Below are 25,441 nucleotides of genomic sequence, written 5' to 3' on the forward strand. Positions count from 1 at the left end.
GTAAGATGTCAGTTTATGGTTGTATTGGACATTTGAGTATTACTGAAACCATTTCCAAAGCAGATAAATGTTTAAATATACCCCAGAGACTTGCCATAAACAGGGTTGGGAGGGTTACTTTAAAAATGTATTCCGATACAGTTACTAGTTACCTGTTAAAAAATGTATTCAGTAACGTAATCCAAGAACCATAATATTAAAGTAATGTAACTTGATTACTTTCAATTACTTTTGGATTACTTCAACACCAAATATCCTCATAACGACAAAAGAAAATAAACATCAATAAAATGACTAACTTTTGTGCATTCTGTAAGACAACAGAATAGCTTATAGTCCTACAATGAAAGTGCACAAGTCTTCACCACGTAGTAGTTTATTAAGAAAAAAATCTGCTAGTTAACAGTATGGATCAAGAACACTCAAAATATTGCTTTAAACAAATCCAATGTGGGCAGCACGGTGGTGTAGTGGTTAGTGCTGTCGCCTCACAGCAAGAAGGTCCAGGTTCAAGCCAAGTGGCCGGCGAGGGCCTTTCTGTGCGGAGTTTGCATGTTCTCCCTGTGTCCGCGTGGGTTTCCTCCGGGTGCTCCGGTTTCCCCCACAGTCCAAAGACATGCAGGTTAGGTTAACTGGTGGCTCTAAATTGACCGTAGGTGTGAATGGTTGTCTGTGTCTATGTGTCAGCCCTGTGATGACCTGGCGACTTGTCCAGGGTGTACCCCGCCTCTCGCCCGTAGTCAGCTGGGATAGGCTCCAGCTTGCCTGTGACCCTGTAGAACAGGATAAAGCGGCTAGAGATAATGAGATGAGATGAGACAAATCCAATGTTCACTTAAATTTTCAACAAAAAGGTATGGATCACACCACACCACAAATAACCACACATCACTAAAACACTCAAACTCGGGCAGCAGCACATTTACTATGATAACATCAACAATAACAGTACCTATCATCATAAAGGTTATCATTATTAGTGGCACTTGTGGTAGTCATAAAAAATATTTGAAATAGATAAGTACAATTCAAGGTTTTTAGGAGGACAAGTACATGTTCTGTGTGTATTTCTAACAACTGTCATCACTACAAGTGTCATGTCACTAGTAAACAAGGTCACTCGTTAAACCAAAACACCTATGACATCAAGTGTGCAGGCATTAAGGATGCTACTGTGAGGGAACTGTCCCACTGACTCGTAACTGGCAATAACACCTTAGTTGCTGGTAATTAGAAATATTCGTCGATGTAATTTAGTTTTTTTACTTACTTTAGGCTAACGTTCCAAAAAAATGCAACCTGTTCAATAACAATGGCGTCATTCGGTCTTCCTGGCTATCTAGAGCATGAGCAATAATAATGAGATGTAATAATTTAATGTTCTTCTCTCGAAATGGGCACCGAAATGCATAGCCTTCATTTGTACTGATATGGACCTTAATAATATGACGAGCGCCAGCCTTTATGAATTCTTACCCATTGCTTTTCTTCTGAAAAATCCAAAGAGTTTCAGTTGTCTCTCTATCTGAGCGCTGTACAAGGTGCAAGCAGCCCAGCCAGCCGCGCCTCATCACAGGTAGTTTCAGTCTTTGGGGATTCTTTGTTAATTTAATTACCGGCAAACCAGAACTGTTTGAAAAAATATTCTTCCCAACCCTGCAAACTATCCCAGTCCCCAGCATCACCACACGCAGTCCCAAAATATTTATCAGAGGTTGTAATAGGACCGGTATTGACAGGTTCGCTAGCTAACTAACGTTAGCTTAGCTAATATTAGCAGTCTTACCTGTAAATGTTTCTTCAGATTGGAAGTCGAGTCCTTGGACGATGACAGGCGTTTCACAGCTGGAAGGCACAATTTGCATTGCACGGTGTTGTTGTTCCCCTTTTGTTCCACAAATTTAAAATAATGGCGAAATTTCTACCCGGTGAACGCGTTTTTTTTCGATAGACACCATTCCAGGTGGCAAGTTTTATATACTGACAGACATGAAGTGTCGTAGTGCGCGCACATGTGTGTATGACAGTATGTTATTTTCCCTCCATCTCCAGTTTTAAATGAAAAAATAAAATAGCATGAAAATTGTAATCCTGCTAAATAATCCCCATTTTCACTAAATGTACCTGTAATCTGAGTATGTCTTTTTTTCTGTAACTGTAACGGAATACAGTTACCTTTTTTTGTATCCTTATTACGTAACGCCATTACATGTATTCCGTTACTCCCTAAGCCTGGAAATAAATGAATGGTTATTGTTTTATTCCCCCAGTTGTATGTGATTAAAAGAACCCCATTTCCATCCATCCATTATCTGTAGCCGCTTATCCTGTGCAGGGTCGCAGGTGAGCTGGAGCCTATCCCAGCTGACTGTGGGTGAGAGGCGGGGTACACCCTGGACAAGTCGCCAGATCATCACAGGGCTGACACATAGAGACAAACAACCATTCACACTCACATTCAATCTAACCTGCACGTCTTTGGAATGTGGGGGAAACCAGAGCACTCAGAGGAAACCCACACAGACATGAGGAGAACATACACACTCCACACAGAAAGGCCCCTGTCAGCCACTGGGCTTGAACCCAGAACCTTCTTGCTGTGAGGCGACAGTGCTAACCACTACACACCAGTTTTGCATAATTGTCTACCAGTCTCCAATATCAGCTTGCTGAAATTTTTGTCCACTCTTCAATGCAAAATTCCTTCATTTGCACACTGTTTGAAGGTTTTCTTGCATGTCCTGCCCTTTTCAAAATCTCCCCTCAACATTTCAATGGGGTTCAAATCTACTAAAGCCTTTACCGCACGGCTCATTAGGCAGCGCTGATCTCCGTTTCTGTAGCCCTCGGCCTCTCGCCTATTACATAGCTAGGGTTACAGTGAGGGGCTGGTCCTCTGGTAACCACAAGAGTTTGACTCCCCACTCACATCTGTATTGCAGCATGCCTTGCCAGGTGGCAGTAGGTGCCATTTTTTTTATGATTGTCTTTGGTATGACCCAATCGCTAGTAGAACTCCCAATCTCCCGATCGAGAGGCAGACACGCTAACCACTAGGCCAACTCAAATCTGCACTTTGATGAAAAAGGCCATTCCATAACCCTCCATTTCTTCTTTCTGAGCCATTCCTTGGTGGATTTGCTTGTGTGTTTAGGATCATTATCTTGTTGAAAGGTCCACCTTTGGTTCAACTCCAACTTTTCAACAGATGGTCTCATGTTCTCCTCAAGAGCTCTTTGATATGATTCAGAATTCACAGTTGAATCAATGAATGCAAGCCTCCCAGTCCCTGAGACAGCGAAGCAACCCCAAACCATAACATTTCCACCACCATGATTCACAGGTAGTATGAGGTTTTTCTCCTGAAAAGCCGTCTTTGGTCTGCACCACACATTTGATTCGTCTGTCGAAAGCACGTTATTCCAAAAGGCCTGGTCTTTGTCTATATGTTCATTTGGCAAACTGTAGTCTTGCTTTAATGTTCCTTTTGGACAGCAAAGTTTTTTCCTGGCACGCCTCCCATGCAGGTCAAATTTATCCAATCTCTTTCTGATTGTAGATGTTTCACACCACTTTCACACCAACAGTTACCTGCAGATCTAGTGATGAAATTTTGGGGTTCTTGGAGACTTCTTTTAGCATCAAACGGTCTGCTATTGGGATGAATTTGCTGCCAGTCCTGGACAAATTGGTAGCTGTTTGAAATGTACGTGACTTGTAGATGTACTGTAGTCCTTACAGTGGAATGATTTATTTCTAATAATTTAGAGATCTTTTTAAAACCCTTGCCAGATTCATAGGCATCCACAACCTTTTTTTCTGAAGGCCTTAGAGAGCTCTTTAGATCTTGATGACACGACACACTTCAGCAGCAAAGAGAACACCAGACCCTAGATGTCAGGTTTAAATAAGATGGGTTCCACCTGCAAGAGGTTCTAATCAACGGCAACTAATCTGGAACACCTGATTCTAATGTTTTTATTTCATCCTCGGTTGGTTGAGCAACACGCACTGCCATTTTGTTTTTCTCTACTCATGGTATATGAGCTGATAGCCTAGTGGTAGTCAATCAGAGTGCGCAATTGCTCATATGGACTTGAAAGTGTGATAAATGTAAGGGTGTACTTACTTTTTCTGACTGTTTTTTTAAATTTAAATTATGAAAATAACTACAAAATGTTCATTTAGTGTAGTGTTTGTTGGAGTACATCGCCTTCATCTCTAGGCATTGTATCAAAGAGAGTGAAATGCTTGCTTGTTTAAATATGTTGACAAAATTCTCCAATTTCAATGAGATGTACAGTACATCTTTTTTTCACGACTGTATTTGCAAAAGAAAACGTCAACATTTAACCAAGGGAAAGTTTTTTCCATGTTGCAGCATATACATATATATGAGTACATATATAAATATGTACTTATGTTCTCATTATCTTCTAAGTATAGAAAAAAGGCTTCAAGCAATGCATACCACTGAGTGTGTCCTAATTTTAGTAGCCAATCATTTTACACAGCCAATCCAGTAGTTTAAGGTCATGTGAAAAGGTTAATTCACTGCTAGATGTAGACAAGAAAAAAACGATAATGGTTCTGACCAAACTTTGAAGCAAGGTAGATCTTTTGGAGTTGATGAATAACTTCACAGCATCAGTTCTCTTCAAGTGTTTTTTGTGAAAGTCTGTAAAACACAATTCTATGATATCCTTGTTGTGTTCTGTATGACCGTCATTCTTTGACTGGATTTTCACAATCCCGGGGGGGGACCTGGAAGAGCACAATGCGTAAAGATGGTAAAGATGACATCCCAACCAAGCTCATATGCTGACTTTCACACTTTTTATATCTTAGCAAATTTACTGTTGAATGCATTATTATTTCAAATGTTTGTCAGGACCAAACAGAGTGGCCCAAATGTCAAACACACACACACACACACACACACACACACACACACACACACACACACACACACACACACACAAAGCCTTTCCCCTAAACAAATAAAAATACTTACATTAAGCATTTACCATAGACATCTGGGAACGGTTCGTTCTTGTCGAACAAAACGAGAAGTTTGTTATGAGCATTGGCAGATGAGCACAACACTGAGATGATATAACGTAGATAATTAAAGGTAGATGGCCTTTCAGATTTTTCAAGTGTAGGTCGTAAAAAGAATTTTCCCCGACACCCAGTTATTTTTGTTTAGTGTACCAAAAGCTACTGAATTCGAATCACAGACTTCCAATTTTATTAGTTTTTTTTTTGGAAATAGAACAATTAATGAATTTAGAGCCATGTGGCCCTAAATTCTCCACTATTTTTTCCTGCTTCACCGTGACCCAATTCAAGATACTACATCATGCATCATGTGGTGGGCTTTCCCCGTTCGTGCAAGGCACAGACCCGTTGCAACAAGGTAGGCAGACTTGGCAATTGCCTAGGGCCCCAGCCCTCGAAGGGCCCCCACTGCCAAATGACTGGTTATGTATTCAATAGCAATGACAACTTTTTGAGCGCGGCAGCGCAGCGCCTAATGACACTTGTTGAAATACCCTAGTTCCAAGGGGGGCCCCCTAATGCACAACAACGCCTCCCTACATGCTTTGGCCGAAAAGTGCAATGACAGTCTGTTGTCAACCCCTCAATGCCCATCTCCGTCCAGTCAAGTGGTTGCAGAGCTCCGCGGCAAAAAAAAAACAAAATCAAATATGAAGCGAAATTACCCCTCAGGGAGCCAGAAGAGAAAGAAGAAAAGGGAAGAGGAAGACAGAAAAAAACAAGACACTGGTAAGTGAGAATGTACACACTCATTAATACCAAGCGGGTCGACAAGCAAATTTGGTAGCTAGCTTACGTTAATGGTAGTTATCTTGTAGACAGTGTTTATAACAGTGATGCAAATGTTGTCATGCACAATAGGCTTACAAACTTGCAAGGACTGGCTAAAAATTCTAATATGTGCCACACAAATAGGTGAAAGACTGTCAACTTCTCCCAGATTAACTTATTGTGTTTATCAAAATGTCATAGTCAGAGTTAGTTTCAGCGAGCTGCATGGCTTTCATCAGAAGTAGCTAGTGTGTTGTGAGCATGAATGGAGTAGGATAGGGGATGGCTCACAAGAAAGCTCTTTTTTACATAAATAGCCTATTTATGTAAAAAAGTGGCACTCATGTCAATTGAATGTGATGTCCACAGGTCTTTGGACATGGAGGGTATTGTGGCTGCCTTTGCTGAAGCCAAAGCCCGCAAGCAGCAGTTTTAGACATTTTGCCCATGATTCTAGTTGTGTATTCTTAAATTTTTATGTGTTTTTCTATACCTTTTGCACTTTTCTGTGTGTGCTGGTTCTTATTAAGATTCTTATTCATGTTTGTAATCATTTAATCACCATTTGAAGTTATTTCTACTTGTGTATATACACTAAATATTTAGTGTTGTGTTATTTGCACATTTTATATTACTTTGCCTTATTTTCATTATATATATATATATCACACACACAACCCCTGGCAAAAAGTATGGAATCACCAGTCTTGAATGAGCACTCATTCACACGTTTTATTCTGTAGAACAAACTCAGATCACAAACATGATACAATAATTAAGTCATTCCAAAGTGCACCTTCTTGGCCTTCAGAAACACTAAAAGAAATGAAGAAAAAGCATTGTGGAAGTCAGTAAATGTTACTTTTATAGACCAAGCACAGGGAAAAAAATATGGAATCACTCAATTCTGAGGAAAAAAATATGGAATCATAAAAAACAAACAAAAGAACATTCAAAACACATCACTAGTACTTAGTTGCACCACCTCTGGCTTTTATAACGGCTTGCAGTCTCTTAGGCATGGACTTGATGAGTGACAAACAGTATTCTTCATCAATCTGGTGCCAACTCTCTTTGATTGCAGTTGCCAGATCAGCTTTGCAGGCCGGAGCCTTGTCGTGGACCATTTTTTTCAATTTCCACCACAAGTTTTCTATTGGGTTGAGATCTGGACTATTTGCCGGCCATGACATTGACTGGATGTGTCTTTCACCAAGGAATGCTTTCACAGTTTTTGCTCTATGGCACGATGCATTGTCATCTTTGAAAATTATTTCATCATCCCCAAACAGCTTTTCAATTGAAGGGATAAGAAAACTGTCCAAAATGTCAATGTAAACCTGTGCATTTATTGAAGAAGTAACCACAGCCATCTCCCCAGTGCCTTTGCCTGACATGCAGCCCCATATCATCAAGGATTGTGGAAATTTGGATGTTTTCTTCAGGCAGTCCTCTTCATAAATCTCACTGGAACGGCACCAAACAAAAGTTCCAGCATCATCACCTTGTCCAATGCAGATTCGTGATTCATCACTGAAGATAACTTTCATCCAGTCATCCACAGTCCATGATTGCTTCTCCTTAGCCCATTGTAGTCTTGTTCTTTTCTGTTTAGGTGTCAATGATGGTTTTCTTTTAGCTTTTCTATATGAAAATCCCATTTCCTTTAGGCGATTTCTCACGGTTCGGTCACATACTTGTACATTGACTCCAGCTTCCTCCCATTTATGCTTCATTTGTTTTGTTGTACTTTTTCGGTTTTCAAGACATTTTGTCTTGACGCTTTGATGTCTTCCTTGGTCTACCAGTACGCTTGGCTTTAAAAACCTTCCCATGCTGTTTGTACTTGGTCCATATCTTAGATACAGCTGACTGTGAACAGCCCACATCTTTGGCAACCATGCGTGAAGAGTTACCTTCTTTAAGAAGTTTGACAATCCTCTCTTTTGTTTCAAGAGACATCTCTCTTGTTGGAGCCATGATTCTTGCCAATCCACTTGGTCCAGCAGCCCTCCAAGGTGTGATAACTGCGCTGTTTCTAACTGCAGACTAACGAGCAGATCTAATCTGAGGCAGGTGTCAATTTAGGGAAAGGAAATTGACTGGGTGAGTCCTTATTTTCTACCTGAAAATTGAGTGATTCCATATTTTTTTCCTCAGAATTGAGTGATTCCATATTTTTTTCCCTGTGCTTGGTCTATAAAAGTAACATTTGCTGACTATCCCAATGTATTTTCTTCGTTTATTTTAGTGTTTCTGAAGGCCAAGAAGTTGCACTTTGGAATAACTTTATTATTGTATCATGTTTGTGATCTCAGTTTGTTCTACAGAATAAAACGTTTGAATGAGTGCTCATCCAAGACTGGTGATTCCATACTTTTTGCCAGGGATATATATATATATATATACAGTGAGAGTAAAAAGTATTTGAGCCCTTGCTGATTTTGTTGGTTTGCCCACTAATAAAGACATGATCATTCTATACTTTTAATGGTAGATGCACGTATTCTAACATGGAGAGACAGAATATCAAAACGAAAATCCAGAAAATAACTTTAAAGAATATATTTTAATTGATTTGTATTTCATTGAGGGAAATAAGTATTTGATCCCTCTAGCCAAAAGCACTTAATACTTGGTGGCAAAGCCTTTGTTTGCAAGCACAGCGGACAGACGTTTGTTGTAGTTAACCACAAGGTTAGCACACATATCAGGGGGAATTTTGGCCCACTCTTCTTTGCAGATCCTCTCTAAATCATTAAGGTTGGTGGGCTGTCGCTTGGCAACCCGGACCTTCAGCTCCCTCCATAGATTTTCGATTGGATTGAGGTCCGGAGACTGGCTGGGCCACTCCATGACCTTAATGTGGTTCTTCTTGAGCCACTCCTTTGTTGCCTTTGCTGTATGCTTCGGGTCGTTGTCATGTTGGAAGACCCAACCACGGCCCATTTTCAACTTCCTGGCAGAGGGGAGGAGGTTGTCCCTCAGGACTGCACGGTACATGGCTCCATCCATCTTCCCACTGATGCGGTGAAGTAGCCCTGTGCCCTTGGCAGAGAAACACCCCAAAACATAATGCTTCCACCTCCATGCTTGACGGTGGGCACAGTGTTCCTGGGGTCATAGGCAGCATTTTTCTTCCTCCACACATGAGTAGAGTTTAGGCCAAATAGTTCAATTTTGGTCTCGTCTGACCACAGAACCTTCTCCCAATCACTTTGTACATCTTTGAAGTGATCATTGGCATACTTTAGGTGGGCCTCCACATGCGCCTTCTTAAGCAGGGGTACCTTTCGGGCACTGCAGGATTTTAATCCATTGCGGCGCAAAGTGTTGCCAATTGTTTTCCTGGTGACTGTGGTCCCAGCTGCCTTGAGGTCATTCACTAACTCCCGCTGTGTGGTTGCAGGCCGATTTCTCACAGTTCTCATGATCATTGCCACCCCACAAGGTGAAATCTTCTGTGGAGCACCAGACCGAGGTCTATTGATGGTCACGTTATACTTCTTAAATTTTCTCACAATTGCACCAATGGTTGTTACTTTAATACCCAGCATCTTGCTAATGTTTTTGTAGCCCATTCCAGATTTGTGCAGGTCAACAATCCTGTCTCTGAGGTCCTGAGAGAGTTCTTTGGTCTTACCCATGTTGGAGAGTTTGGAATCTGTCTGATTGTCTGATTCTGTGAACAGGTGTCTTTCATACAGGTGATTAGTTAGAAAAAGGTGTCTTCAATTCAGGTAACAAGTTGATTGGGAGTGTCTAACTGGTCTGTGAAAGCCAGAACTCCTAATGCATACTAGGGGATCAAATACTTATTTCCCTCAATGAAATACAAATCAATTAATATATATTCTTTAAAGTTATTTTCTGGATTTTCTTTTTGATATTCTGTCTCTCCATGTTAGAATACATTTACCATTAAAAGTATAGAATGATCATGTCTTTATTAGTGGGCAAACCAACAAAATCAGCAAGGGATCAAATACTTTTTACTCTCACTGTATATATGTGTGTGTGTGTGTATATTTTGTCTATTCTTGTGTTTAATTGGGTTTGATAATTATTTATAATAATGTAAAGAGTTCATTTATTAAGTAAAAATCGTAAGAAAGATTACAATATGTGTGATGTTTATTTATTAAGTCTTCAGTGGGTAGGCGGCCATAAGGCCTTTCGTCGAGGGGGGAATAATTATGGGCCCCAGATCCCCCTTTGCCTAGGGCCCCAAAATAGCTTGAAACGGGCGTGGCAAGGCATTGTGGGATACAAATTTGAAACAGGAGAGAAAAATGGAGGACATGAGTGTGTGAATGAACCATGAAAGAGCAACTACAGTAACGGAAAGCGAGAAGAAAAGATGTTATGTTATATATGAAGGAAAGGAAAAACAGGACCAAACTAATAAATATCGGCGGTCAGCGAGCACCTCGGTGTGATCAGCTGTTCGTTTAGTGACAGAATGATGGAACTGTCAGTGCACGCTCAAAGGGAAACCTGCACATGCGCACATGGACTTCCTCTGTCTGCTTGACTGCATGAAGTGAGTGATTTCATACACAAATTAAATAACTGAGTGATAAGTGAGTGATTTCCCCTCAAATTAAATAACTTCCCAGCCACAGAATGGCCTGATTTTTTGAGATATTGTAGAAATAAACATATATCATAATGACCAAATTTCAGAGGGAACTAAATTTCACTGATTTTATGAAATCGAAAGGCCGTCTAGCTTTAACAGTTATTCCATGGAATCGAGTCATACATGACCTGATAACCAACGAGGCGAGTAGCATGTATGATGAGATTGAGTGGAATAACTGGTTCATTCTATCCACATTCACTGAATTTTGAGAAACAGAACATTATTTTTTGCAAATTTGATAAATAGAAATGGGCGGCACGGTGGTGTAGTGGTTAGCGCTGTCGCCTCACAGCAAGAAGGTCCGGGTTCGAGCCCCGTGGCCGGCGAGGGCCTTTCTGTGTGGAGTTTGCATGTTCTCCCTGTGTCCGCGTGGGTTTCCTCTGGGTGCTCCGGTTTCCCCCACAGTCCAAAGACATGCAGGTTAGGTTAACTGGTGACTCTAAATTGACCGTAGGTGTGAATGTGAATGGTTGTCTGTGTCTATGTGTCAGCCCTGTGATGACCTGGCGACTTGTCCAGGGTGTACCCCGCCTTTCGCCCGTAGTCAGCTGGGATAGGCTCCAGCTTGCCTGCGACCCTGTAGAACAGGATAAAGCGGCTAGAGATAATGAGATGAGATGAGATGAGATAAATAGAAACCTTATACAAAATGTCCAACAAAATAATTTCCGTTTAGAATGTAAACAAACCAGTAAAATGACAGTAGCAATTTGTGAAAAACGCAATAATAATAATTATTGAGAAATAAAAAGAAATATGTTCTTACCATCAAATACTTTTATTCCAGATTTTGTTGCTTTTTTTGTATTTTTTGAGGTTTTGTTGTTGAGTAAATTTTTATTTCATCCTCGGTTCAACAACATGCTCTCCCATTTTGTTTTTCTCTACTCACGGTATATGAGCTGATATCCTCATAGTAGAGTAGCCAATCAGAGCGTGCAATTGCTCATATCCAGTGAATGTGGATAGACTAATACCTGATATAGCAGAAAGTCTGTATTCCTGCTTACCTGCTTTGATTCTTCCTACATTTCACGCAGTAGATGGCTATCCCAACTAAAACAGCCCCCACCAGGATAACGATGGCCACAGCAATGCCTATCACTGGACCTAAAATGCAAAGAATGGAAGGTGTGGTCTTTTCTCTTTGTGTTCTTGAGGTTAGCATTCCAGCATCTCATTTTTATAAACTCCTACACATCAGGTCAGTTAAAGATATCTGGGACTGGGCATTACTGGAGTATGGAATCTGGAGTTAGGAGTCATTGCTGTCTTTGAGGCTACAAATAACTTTTGGTAGTTATTTAGAAATAGTTTGGTCAGTTAATTATGGACTAGGAACTGTTTTTGGAACAGGTAAGTATAGTGTGCACCTGGGACTGGAAGCTGCAAGTCAATATTTCTAGGATCTTTGAGCATACAAAGATTTGTATTCATACAAAATCTTTCATTTTAGGTTGATGGCATCTGGGACTTGGAAATTCTGTTAGCAGATATCTGGAATGTGAACCTACATGTGAATCATTATCTTGGAACTACTGGTATATGATACACTATATGACCACAGGTACTGTACATGTACACCTGACCATCACCATCCATACAGTTCTACCACAAACTGCTGCCAAAACAATTGTATAGAATGTCTTTGTATACTGAACAATTAATTTCCATTCACTGGAGCAAAGAATCCTAACCCTGTTCCAGTATAACAATACCCCTCTGCACAAAGCGAGCTCCATGAAGACAGGGATTGTCCAAGATTGGAATAGAAGAACTCGAGTGTCCTGCACATTGCCCTGACCTCATCCCATGGAACACCAACGCTGACTGCGCCTCATCACTACTTGACCTCTTGTGGCTTAATGGACACAAATCCCCACAGCCATACTCCAAAATCTAGTGGAACACCTTCTTAGAAGAGAGTCAGGTGTCCACATACCTTCATATAGATATATGGAACAATGAACTATAGATTTATCTGGGACAGGGAACCACTGTTTGATTGCTTCTGGAATGTATGTGGGACTTAAAAATACCCCAATTCAAAGTTTCTGCAACAAGGAATGAAGAGTATATACGTAACGATTAAGTTTGCATGTAACTGGGACTGTTAGATGGAAGTAGAACTTCTGAGTATATTACAGTTTAAAAAAGTTGGATTGACACAATCTTTAAGATGACTTCTGAAACTAAGAAATACACCGATCAGCAATAACATTATGACCACTGACAGGTGAAGAAGTGAATAACATTGATTATCTCATTACACTGGCACCTGTCAAGGGATGGGATATATTAGGCAGCAAGAGAACAGTCAGTTCTTGAAGTTGATGTGTTGGAAGCAGGAAAAATGGGCAAGCATAAGGATCTGAGTAATTTTCATCAAGCCAAATTGTGATGGCTACAGTAGATGACTGGGTCTGAGCATCTACAAAATAGCACATCTTGTAGGGTGCTCTCGGTATGCAGTGGTTAGTACTGAACAAAAGTGGACCAAGGAAGGACAACCGGCGAACCAGCAACAGAGTCATGGGTGTCGAAGGCCCATTGATTTGCATGGGGCACGAAGGCGAGCCCATATGGTCCAATCCCACAGAAGAGCTACTGTAGCACAAACTGCTGAAAAAGTTAATGCTGGCTAAAACAGAAAGGTACTGCAAGTTGGCCTAGTTGTTAGTGTGTCTGCCTCTCGATCGGGAGATTGCGAGTTCTACTCGTGGTCAGGTCATATGAAAGACCATCATAAAAATGGTACCTACTGTCATCTGGCAAGGCATGCTGCAATACAGATGCAAGTAGGGAAGTCAAACTCTTCAAGATTCCTTCACTGTTACTGCACCGTACAGTACAGTGAAATTGAAGCACGCAATCTAGTTGGTGTATTCATACAAACACTTAGTATTAAGGGAAAAAAAAGATAAACATTCAAGCAAAAAAAAAAAACAAATCTATACTATATGTCAGTAAAAAAATATAAACATATCTATACAAGAACTGCTTAAAAAATAAATGTAATTCTATGTATCTAGGGTGTGACCTATGATACAGCATGACGATCAGTCAGTGGGTTACTGCACAGTGATAAGTGAATGTATTGCACAATTTGGCGTGATAATTGCACATTTGCCCATGTTGACAGAGTGCAGTTGAGCAGGAGCAATATAAATAAATATATATGATCACGATAGGGCGGCACGGTGGTGTAGTGGTTAGTGCTGTCGCCTCACAGCAAGAAGGTCCGGGTTCAAGCCCCGTGGCCGGCGAGGGCCTTTCTGTGCGGAGTTTGCATGTTCTCCCCGTGTCCGCGTGGGTTTCCTCTGGGTGCTCCGGTTTCCTCCACAGTCCAAAGACATGCAGGTTAGGTTAACTGGTGACTCTAAATTGACCGTAGGTGTGAATGTGAGTGTGAATGGTTGTCTGTGTCTATGTGTCAGCCCTGTGATGACCTGGTGACTTGTCCAGGGTGTACCCCGCCTTTCGCCCGTAGTCAGCTGGGATAGGCTCCAGCTTGCCTGCGACCCTGTAGAAGGATAAAGCGGCTAGAGATAATGAGATGAGATGAGATGAGATCACGATATATGATCAAGCACCTATGGTCACGAGCTGTGGGTAATGACCGAAAGAATGAGATCATGGATACAAGCAGTAGAAATGAGTTTTCTCCGCAGGGTGGCTGGGCTCTCCCTTAGAGACAGGGTGAGAAGCTTGGTCATTCGGGAGAGACTCAGAGTAGAACCGCTGCTCCTTCACATCGAAAGGAGTCAGTTGAGGTGGTTTGGGCACCTTGTTAGGATGCCCCCTGGACGCCTCCCAAAGGAGGTTCTCTGGGCATGCCCCACTGGGAGGAGACCCAGGGGCAGACCCAGGACACGCTGGAGAGATTACATCTCTCAGCTAGCCTGGGAATGCCTCAGTATTCCCCCGGAAGAGCTGGTGGAGGTGGCCAGGGAGAGGGAAGTCTGGGCTGCTCTGCTTAGGCCGCTACCTCCACGACCCAGATCCGGATAAGTGGTAGAAAATGGATGGATGGATGGATGGATGGATGGATGGATGTGATCAAGAGAATCAAGAGAAGGGTGCATGTGGTTGTAAAAAGATATACTATTTAGGTAAGAGGTAGGCATGTAGAAGTGTAGACAGTTTGTGTTACAGTTCAGTCCTGTTTCTGTCCGTACCGCTGGCATCTTTGTGACTGGCTTTGTTTAGTTCACGTATGACACTCGGGTAAAAGCTGTTCTTCAGTCTATTTGTCTGTGATGCAATGGACCTGAACTGTCTACCAGAGGGCAGTGGTTCAGAAGCTGGTGTCTGGGGTGGGAAGGGTCCTTTAGGATGTTGGTGGCTCTGCTGAGGCAACGGGTGGTGTAGAGTTGCTCTAGAGATGGCAGTGGACAGCCAATGATCTTCTGGGCAGAGTCGATGACTCTTTGAAGGGCTTTCTTGTCTGCCACAGAGCTGCTGGTGTACCACGTAGTCAGCACACTCTTGATTGAGCAACGGTAGAGGGTCACTAGCAGCTGCTCGTGGAGTTTGCTCTTCTTGAGGATCCTCAGGAAGTACAGTCACTGCTATGCCTTTTTCACTGCCGCTGTGCAGTTTGTGGTCCAGGTGAGGTCCTCTGTAATGTGTGTGCCCAGGAACTTGAAAGTGGGCACTCTTTCCACTCTAACCCTGCTGATTAGCAATGAAGTGTAGTCCTTGTTGTGTTTTTAGAAGTCTATTATAGTTCTTTTGTTTTTGATGGGTTCAGGGCTAGGTTGTTTTCTTCACACCACCTTGTCAGTTTCTGGACATCATCTCTGTAGGCTGTCTCATCATCTCTTGAGATAAGTCCAACTACAGTTGTGTCATCCGTGAACTTGATGATGGTGTTGGTCGGGTGGGTGGGAGTGCAGTCGTGGGTGTAAAGGGCATAGAGGAGGGGGCTCAGCTCACAGCCCTGTGGGGCTCCAGTGCTGAGTATGAGGGTGGATGAGGTGTGGGTGTCTAGTCTTACCATCTGGGAGTGGTTGATGAGGAAGTCCTTGATCCAGTGGCAGATGGTTTGGGAGAGTCCTAGGTCAGACAGTTTGGGAATCAGTCTGTCTGGGATGACTGTATTGAATGCAGAGCTGTAGTCTATGAAGAGCATCCTCATGTAGCTACCCTGCTGTTCAAGGTAGCAAAGTGCAGTGTGTAGGGCAGTGGTTATCGCATCCTCAGTAAACCTATTTGATCTATAGGCAAACTGGTGTCAGTCGAAGGTGGCTGGGAGGTTGGTTTTAATGTGCTGCTGGACCAGCTTCTCAAAGCACTTCATGATGATTGGGGTGAGTGCCATTGGGCGGTAGTTACTGAGGCCACTGATGACTGGTTTCTTTGGTACTAGGATAATTGTTGCTGATTTTAGGCAGATCGGTGGCTGATTTTAGGTGGCCTTGGGCAGGGACAGGTTGAAGATGTTTGTGAAGACTGCCGAGAGCTGGTCTGTGCATTCTCTCAGTACTCTTCCTGCCACTCCATCTGGTCCTGCAGCCTTCCTGGGGTTGACAGCCCTGAGCACACGCTTCACTTTGTGCTCCTGTACACTGAGCATGTGGCTGTTGTAGGTGGGAGTGGTTGTAATGTCTGCTGCCTCTGCTGTTCTTACGTCAAAGCAGGCAAAGAAGCAGTTAAGCTCTTCTGCTAATACGGCATTCACCTCAGCAGTCCTGTGATTGCTGTTTTTGTAATTGGTGATGTGCTAGATCCCCTGCCATAGCCTCCACAGGTCATTGTAGGCAAAATGGTCCTCAATCTTTTTCCCATACTCAGCTTTAGCACCTTTGATGGCTCTCTTGAGGTTGGCTCTGGCTGTGCTGTATACATAGTTTTCACTGACGTCATGGCATTCCGGGGAAAGCCCTCCAGCCGCCATCTTGTGGGTCAAACAAAACGGACCATCGCCATTACCGGCTACGTTATCTCGGACAAATTTATGAAGTTATATAGTCAGTTTTCTAAAATAAAGATCAATGTTGGCAAAATCAAGCAAACAGAAGTATATAGATACATTAGACGACATCTCACGACAATGGTATGCAGCCAAACTAGCCTTGATTGGGGGAATTGACCCCTACAAGGTGGACAAAGATGCATTTTCAAGTGACTATGCAGGGCTGCCAAAGCCTGAAACTGCCAAAGCCTGCTCCAAAGCCTGAAACTGACTTCATCAAACTTTAAAGGCTGTCTGATATATACAACTTTATATATTCTACAGTGCGCCTTTTGGCGGATGCCGCCTTTTTCACGGCTGAATCGCGCAGATCTGATTTTTTTTTAGGGGGGGCGTTGGAGTGTCTGATTATAATTTCAAAGTAAATTCTGTATTAAAATTACTAAATAAGCAAATCTGTTACAGTCCATGAAACATAGGAAGTATAAGGATGAGAAAAAAACAGGTTAAATCGGAAAGCCGCGCACATTTGCTTTTGGTTTTTGGTTTCCAAAAACAAACTTAAACACAATTGATTGTTTATTTAAACAACTTACCACTTATAAAATGATCGGAGCAGACTTTGCTGTGTTTGAAAGGCTGATAATCCTTGCGGTTGATTCTCGCAAGCCATAGAGTTCTTCTTTGTATGCTGAGTTTCATTGTTTGCTCGCCTTCGTGCTCCCGTACAGTGGGAATTCCATAAAAGATCCGCTTGACGTCATCATCTGACCTATTATGACAGCCGTGAATACAACAGGTGTGCACCATTGCTAGCTTTAAATAGCCTACTTGGGTTCTTTTGAAGACTTTGTACTCGCGCGTTACAATGTGTGCTCAGCAGAGATGGGTGTAACGCGTTACTAAGTAACGTGTTACTGTACTCACACTACAGTTGTCGGTAACGTAGTAGTGTAACGCGTTACTGTTATAAGTTTATTAATCACATTACAGTTCCTAACGTAGTAGAGCAATGCGTTACTTTTATAAGTTCATTAATCACACTACAGTTCCTAATGGTGCGCACGTTCATTGTGGATGCCCTCCTCGCTGCCGTGACGTTGCCAAAGTTTAAAGTGCGATGGCTGAGGGAGAACGAGAGGAGAGAAGCCGCAAAGAATTTACTGCTTGCAGAGTGTCGCACTCGCGCTTCAGTTCTTCATGCGCCCATTTTGGGGAATAAGACTCCCGCCGCCTCCTACAGCACTGCGGCTGAGAAGGAGTTCTTTGACTTTGACAAGGAGGAAAACACTTCTTCCTTCAGCTGTGACACAGAAGTCATAGAGTATTTGCAATCGGGGTCAGAGATGGAAGTACTTAATCGGTTTCCTCATATAAAAAAGATATCACTGAAATCTAGTGCTCCAGTCGAGAGGCTGTTCAGCCTGGGTGGTCTCGTGCTGATGCCTAGAAGAAACAGGTTGTCAGACAACAGATTTGAAAGACTGCTCCTCATGCGCTACAATCATTGCTTTAGTGGGGAGCACCCCCAGTAAGTTAACGAAGTCTGTTTGCAAGGCTAGACTGACAATCAAACGTGTTTAATTGACTTCATCTAGGTTAAATGGTCATTGTGGTATTTAAGTTTTAAGGCATTTATGCTGTGTTTTCTTTATAGACTACCTCTTATTTAACTTTTAACAGTGTCTGCAGGCGATTTAATTTGTGCTATTTTTAGTCAGTGCTGTTTTCAAGCTAGCCTCTTATTTGTTTTAGACTTTTGAGGAGGCTTGTTTTTTTTGGCATAAGCCTGTCCACAGACCCATACTGACTCTTCTTCCTCTGTACCACTTGTTCATGTTGTCATCATGACATTTAAGCCTTAAATGTTTTTTTTTTATTAAAGGGCATTAAAGAAAGGCTTGCCTTGTGTCTTACTGATTGAAATAGGAAGTGTGCCTGCACATATAGGCCTAGGGTTTTGGTTTTTTTTTCTTAACGCTGTAGCTGAGTAATGCAATGTAATGTAAGGAGTTACTGTTCATAAAGAGTAATGAAGTAATGTAATGCATTACATTTTTTTACAGTAGTGAGTAATGTGTAATTGATTACTTTTTTTAAGTAACGACCCCAACACTGGTGCTCAGTGACCTGTACAATAAGCTTGACCTGCAAGATGGCCGCCACTAGGGAATCCCCGACTCTGTGACATCATGTGCAAACTATGTATAGGGCTTTGTCCTCAGATTTAAATGCAGCATTGCGAGCCTTCAGGAGAGTTCTGACCTCCTTCATCATCCAGGGTTTCTGGTTAGAGTGTATCTGGATATGTTTGTCAACAGTGACACTGTCAACACAGCTGTTGATGTGACAGAGCACTGCTGATATGTACTCTTCTAGGTCATGATCCTCAAAAATGTCCCAGTTCATTCTTTCAAAGCAGTCCTGGAGCTGTGAGATTGCTCATTCAGGCCATGAGTAGGGAGTAGGTAAATTAAACTCTTGCGGTTACCAGAGGACTAGCCCCCCACTGTAACCCTAGCTGTATAGGTGAGAGGCCAAGGGCTATGGAAATGGAAATCAGTGCCGCACCCATGCACCTCAAAAGAGCTTGGTTAGTACTGGGATAGACTGCCTGGGAAGACCAGATCCTGACATGGAAGGGACTTTGACTTTTTTGAAAACAGAAAGGTGTCAGCATTAACTTTTTCAGCAGTTTGTGCTACAGTAGTTCTTCTGTGGGATTGGACCATATGGGCTAGCCTTCATTCCCCATGTGAATCAATGAGCCTTTGACATCCATGACCCTGTCACTGGTTCACCAGTTGTCCTTCCTTGGACCACTTTTGGTAGGTAAAAACCACTACATACACTCAGATCCTTACACTTGCCCATGTTTCCTGCTTCCCAACACATCAACTTCAAGAACTGACTGTTCTCTTGCAGCCTAATATATCCCACCCCTTGACAGGTGCCATTATATACTGTATACTGTATGTGTACCAGAGACTTGAATCAACCATTAGATGATACCTAGAACTAATAACTGGGAACTACTGTTACATGATATCCAGAACTACAAACTATAAATGTATCTGGGACTAGAATTAGACCTTGGAAAACACATAGCAAAACAAAACAAAACAAAACAAAACAAAACAGGTACTTGTTTCTGTAGCCTGAGAACTGGTGTCTGGCATCTCACAGTCAGGTGGGAGCCAGTTAGGTGCGCAAGTGCACTCCAGCTTATGATTACACACCTGTAGGACACAATTACACTCAGATCATTCTTTTTCAAGGTCACAACTGTTCCTTTACCTGTTCTTCCAAGGCACCTGTAGAAGTCCATCATTGAACATGCAGTTACATTATGCGCTGTATTCAAAACTGAGATAAGCATCATGAGAGTAATGAGCATTTCATACAGAAATATTGCACATCGTTTTTTCAGACCTCAGTCATAACTACAGCCTAAAGTGCTACCCAGAATTTACGCCAGAGTTCCACAAGCACTGCCGCCTCATCAAGATGTATTTGAAAACACAGATTGTTCAGAGCTAGCCCATTTTGCAAGTTATTATATCCAGCATGTCTTATAATTTCTAACAATAATTCTGAATATAAGGAAATTTCTTAGTGTAAATTCCAACATACATTCTGAACTCAGACACTCTGAATATGGCTCATATTACAAATCTGTTATGCTGAAAACTTACCCTATTGCCACTGCAGCGATTGGAGCAGCTGGCTGCGTTGTAGGCGACATCTAAACTCACACACTGGTTTTGACTACACACCTGGAAGACCAAATATGAAAGAGATTCCTCCACTGATGAACTTAGATTCCCTTGTAAGACTTGGTCATCACATTACTGAATGAGATCTTACCTTCCCTTCACCACACTTGGTCCCTGTGTTCACCTGACCAAAATCTTGGGCACTGTTGCTGTAGTAAGTGGCTTTGCACGTTCTGAACGTGACAGAGAGGCCATAGTTTGGGAACTCCTGACCTTTGTCGCAGAAAAGCTTCCCACACATGACATCCCTAGGAGATCAAATGTATTTAGCAGAATTCCTTCATGATTTAAGATGAATGTCAATCTGTATTTGAACTTCCACTGCAAAATGAACTTCAAGCTGGAGTTAAGGAAGACTAAAACAAGGCATTTGCATGAAATAACAGCATGTTGTCAGGTTAAGCAAGGTATAACAATGCCATAATGTATTGGTCTTGTACTCACTGTTTCTGGCAACCTATATACTCATCGTTGGTGGGTCGTGTACAATAAGCAAAGAACGTTCCCTGTTTGTTCTGGCTATAACACTCATCATCTGCTACCACGGCACCTGACAAAGAACAAAAGCACTTGCTTAATACATCAGTTTCATTCACTATTAATCCTTTATAAAGAGTATTAAGAGTAGTAAAAGTATGAATAGTAATAGTTTTAATGCTTCATAAAATGCCAACCATGTACCTGAACCCCACATTTTCATGCACTGGTCTTTCCGTCGAGGGCACTCTCCGTTGTAGCAGTAGCCAGCGCCATCCATGCATGGCAACCCGTTCACTGAGAAGATGTCCTCAGGGCATGTGGTTGAACTTCCTGTGCAATATTCAGGCAGGTCACACTCATCACGCTTGGGACGACACATCAAGGTGACTTCAGCAATCTGGCCAACAAGACAGAGTTAAAAAAAAAATTAAAGGGAAAAAAAGGTGAAATTGGATTCTAACTGGACTGAGCCAGTTAACGTATTCAGCCCTATTCAGACTGGATTAGTTTGACATGGAAAGGAAAGGTTGGGTAATTAAATTATTATCTACCTGAGTATCGCTGGGATTTCAGTCCAGTCTGAATCCCTTAGCATATCACATGCTTTACATTGGAAAAAATAACCAGCAGAAATAACCCAAGGTCATAGATTAAATTCTGTCCAACTTAATGTCCTCAACCATTATGGGTGCATTCAAAATGAAGAAAATGCTGCCTCATGAGGGTGTCGAACAAAATGACAAGGCATCAAGGACTGTTTGAAACTGATCAAGCTCATTTCCTGTCTTCTGCAATGCCTTCAAACTGCCCCCAGTTGAAGGCAACATTAATATAGCCTCAATGCTGCCTATTACCTAGAAATCTCAAACAACGGAGAAAATAAAAAAGATCGAAGAACAAACTTCACAGAAAAGTGATTTCGGGTTAAATACAAGTTTTTGGGCTCTTTTAACTTTTTGAAAAGTTACAGAGAAATAAACATTGTACTTGTCTTATATATCGATAACATAGGGCTAAAATTAACATGAAAAATTTTAGGGCAGTGGGCATGTGCCATCCTTGACTGCCATGCGATAGAGTAGCAAGGCATCTCCTTCCCTCCACTAGCCTGGGGTGGTGCCTTGGGCAAGCACTAGCAACCCCTCACTCCCCCTGGTCTGGGTTATGACTGAAGACTGGACTCAGCAGGCTGCGCAGAGGAGACCACCACCTGGTGGTTCAACAGGCAGGAAGGCAGACCTAGCAAAGTGTTTGCAGAACATGATCAGGGCACTGTGCAACATGTAGAACACTGTTGGCCATCCACTACATCCCCACCTAGCTCCAGCTGTCTTGATTCTGTCTTGCCCCTGGACCCAGTTAGGTCGGGACGAGAGAGTGAGGCTGATGGCTGCACAACTCTCCCTCACTCTAATCCAAGTCACGCACAAGTTGTGACTTCAAATTCAAATTCAAGTCCTGTGGTGATGGGCAAGTGGTGAAGCAGCAGGTGTGGAAACACTAGAAGCTGTAGTCATGAACCTGCACACAAGCAGCCCAGAGTATAGTGTTTCTTTCTGCTGGAATGAAGCAGCAGCAGAGTTCGATATCCCCCTGGGTGTCTGAGCAGCCCTGTTTAGGATTCACCTCCATGGAGGAAGGGGCAAGAAAAAATAGCCTGTTTCCCCTCACCCTGACCAGCACACCGCAGCTGGGAGGGATCCCACTAAGCAGTCCAAATACAACAAAAAGATTGAGTACCTTCACTATCTTGGCACATGGGCATGCCTTCAAAGCCTGGATTGGCCTCATCGGTCACCTCCAGACCCACAACTGCCACCCACCAAAATGAAGTCATGGTCAACTTCGACCCCGAAGGACGAACATCAAATAACACAGAACATATAACATGGTCTGATAACCTTGTGACTTTTATCAAATTAATTTGGATATGATTTGTGTGGCATCTGTTCGCCAACTAGCTAACTCTTGGGTTTAGTTAAATGAACATCCTTCGAAGATGCCTTCAGTAGAAAGGCCAATGTTTATCTAGTAACAGCTCATTCACAGGGTATGATTGATGCTCCATAATGAACTAATCATAAATGGATAAATATGTTCTGTTTTTCAATAGAATTTATTTACATGTATGAAACATTTATGGAAGGAGTCTCCAGTATCAGCGAGTTTTCCAAAGCAGGGAATTTTTCCGATGATTTTGAACTTCAGTGGTTTCTGACTAACACAACAAGCTGCATTCTTTAATCCAATTAACTTTAAGAGAAAGACAAAAAGACAGCCTGGTGGTGGAATGACTGTTTATAGCTTCTGTAACATAAGTGATAACAGGAACTGACTTGTTTCTTCTTTTTCAACTTTCCGCAAGAACTACAAACGGGTGACATGTACAATGTCATTCTTTAAGAAATAAAAATTGTAATCGTTAGCAAATAAGGTCATCGTTGTTCATATGTGAGGAATAAAACACCACAGGGTCTGTGTTTATGGAAAAATAATACGCTTTAGGGTGGTAACAGTTACTCCAATTTATCACGGCATTCCATTGGTGATTATGCCTTCTGTTTTTCACACTGACTCTTTAACACACATTATTAAAAAAAAAAATTCTTACCTTACAGTCCTTACAACACTCTCCATCTGCACACATCGAGCCCTTTGAGAGCGTGCACGTGGTGGCATTGCAGCACGGGTTGGTGCACTCCTGCACATGCATGCACACACAGAGAAAATGTCAAACGTCGCGTGACATTATTAAACAATCCACAAGTTCTGATTTACCGTCACAGATCCGCAGTCGCAGTCTTCCCCGGTCTCTTGGAAGCCGTTGCCGCACACTGCAGGCTGGATCATGTCTATGGCTTGTGGTTTATTGAGGAGACATTCAGGGTTACGTGTGTTCAGGAACGTCACAAAATTGGTCACGCTGCAGCTGCTGAAGAGTTCTGGGACTTTGTAGCTACAAAACAAAAGGTACAGGCAATGACTTGTGAAATAATTATATTAAATATATGGAGCAACACTTCATATAATTAACATTACACATTATTAGCACTGCCCTGATATTCCATTTGGCAAGAGGCTGCTGGTATCATGTCTGGATTCGTAGCACTTCATTACAACTAACATACACAGTCTCATTTCAGTCAAAGTCATCCACATGCTCGATACGAGCTATATGTTTGTACTGAGGCAAATATATTACACATACGCAGTTAAAGCTGACCGTCATGAACTGGACACGGAAATCTGGTTAATCAGAGCAAATGATCAGAGCAAATTCCTCAACTTACCTAGAAGGATCTCACCCACATTAGTAGGCTGCGAGTCTTTAAAAAGCACTTGCTAAAGCACGGAATCCTATTATATTATAAATAGGTGAATATTTTATGCAGATAGCAATGAAAGTGTGTTCAGAACACACTTTCTGAAGTGTGGTTTCATGGCCAGTTCAGAAGTGACTGAACTGGCCATGAAACCAGGTTTTCTTTTCTTTCATGGAAATTGGACCCACAACTTAACGTGGCAAAAAGATGCAAAACTGAGGTCCTGAAGCATGAATTCAATTATAATATCATATATATAAAATTCACATTCACTAGATATGAGCAATTGCGTACTCTGATTGGCTACTCTAATACAAGGCTATCAGCTCATATACTGTGAGTAGAGAAAAACAAAATGGTGGCACACATCAAGTTAGATATATCACTTTATCAAGTATGTAAAGTGAGACTGCTTTTCGATTTCATAAAATCGGTGAAATTTAGTTCCCTCTGAAATGTGGTCATTGTGATATATGTTTATTTCTGTAGTATCTCACAAAATATCAGGCCATTCTGTGATTGGGAAGTTATTTAATTTGAGGGGATTAAAGGAACAGTCCACTGTACTTCCATAATGAAATATGCTCTTATCTGAATTGAGACGAGCTGCTCCGTACCTGCCCGAGCTTTGCGCGACCTCCCAGTCAGTCAGATGTAGTCAGATGCGCTGTCACTCCTGTTAGCAATGTAGCTAGGCTCAGCATGGCCAACGGTATTTTTTGGGGCTGTAGTTAGATGCGACCAAACTCTTCCGCGTTTTTCCTGTTTACATAGGTTTATATGACCAGTGATATGAAACAAGTTCAGTTACACAAATTGAAACGTGGCGATTTTCTATGCTATGGAAAGTCCGCACTATAATGACAGGCGTACTAACACCTTCTGCGCGCTTCGGCAGCGCATTGATATCTGAGCTCCGTATCAATGCGCTGCCGAAGCGCGCAGAAGGTGTTAATACGCCTGTCATTATAGTGCGGACTTTCCATAGCATAGAAAATCGCTACGTTTCAATTTGTGTAACTGAACTTGTTTCATATCACTGGTCATATAAACCTATGTAAACAGGAAAAACGCGGAAGAGTTTGGTCGCATCTAACTACAGCCCCAAAAAATACCATTGGCCATACTGAGCCTAGCTACATTGCTAACAGGAGTGACAGCGCGTCTGACTGCGTCTGACTGACTGGGAGGTCATGCAAAGCTCGGAGAGGTACGGAGCAGCTCGTCTCAATTCAGATAAGAGCATATTTCATTATGGAAGTACGGTGGACTGTTCCTTTAAAGCAAATAATGTGCAGGAAATTGCTCGCTTCGCACAGTCAAGCAGACAGAGGTAGTCCATGCGTGCATGGGCAGGTTTACCTTTGAGCGTGCACTGACCGTTCCATCATTCTGTCACTACATGATCAGCTGATCACACCGAGGTGCTCGCTGACTGCTGATATTTATTAGTTTGGTTCTGCATTTC

General features: G+C 42.1%; 1 protein-coding gene across 1 annotated transcript in view; it reads right to left on the reverse strand.

The window, feature by feature from the left end:
* Window positions 1-360: 360 nt before the first annotated feature.
* Window positions 361-25,441, reverse strand: part of LOC132872069 (zinc metalloproteinase-disintegrin-like crotastatin) — a 50,054-nt gene continuing 24,973 nt past the window's right edge. The window contains exons 12-21 of the mRNA XM_060906655.1: window positions 23,429-23,606; window positions 23,262-23,351; window positions 20,852-21,047; window positions 20,615-20,720; window positions 20,262-20,418; window positions 20,090-20,170; window positions 19,540-19,633; window positions 11,488-11,587; window positions 5,015-5,052; window positions 361-4,764 (exon numbers count right to left, since the gene is read on the reverse strand). Coding sequence (XP_060762638.1) covers window positions 5,016-5,052; window positions 11,488-11,587; window positions 19,540-19,633; window positions 20,090-20,170; window positions 20,262-20,418; window positions 20,615-20,720; window positions 20,852-21,047; window positions 23,262-23,351; window positions 23,429-23,606 — 1,039 coding nt within the window. The 3' untranslated portion in view covers window positions 361-4,764; window position 5,015. The remainder of the gene's footprint in view (window positions 4,765-5,014; window positions 5,053-11,487; window positions 11,588-19,539; window positions 19,634-20,089; window positions 20,171-20,261; window positions 20,419-20,614; window positions 20,721-20,851; window positions 21,048-23,261; window positions 23,352-23,428; window positions 23,607-25,441) is intronic.

This window comes from Neoarius graeffei, chromosome 24 (genome assembly GCF_027579695.1).
Source record: "Neoarius graeffei isolate fNeoGra1 chromosome 24, fNeoGra1.pri, whole genome shotgun sequence".
NCBI lineage: Eukaryota > Metazoa > Chordata > Actinopteri > Siluriformes > Ariidae > Neoarius > Neoarius graeffei.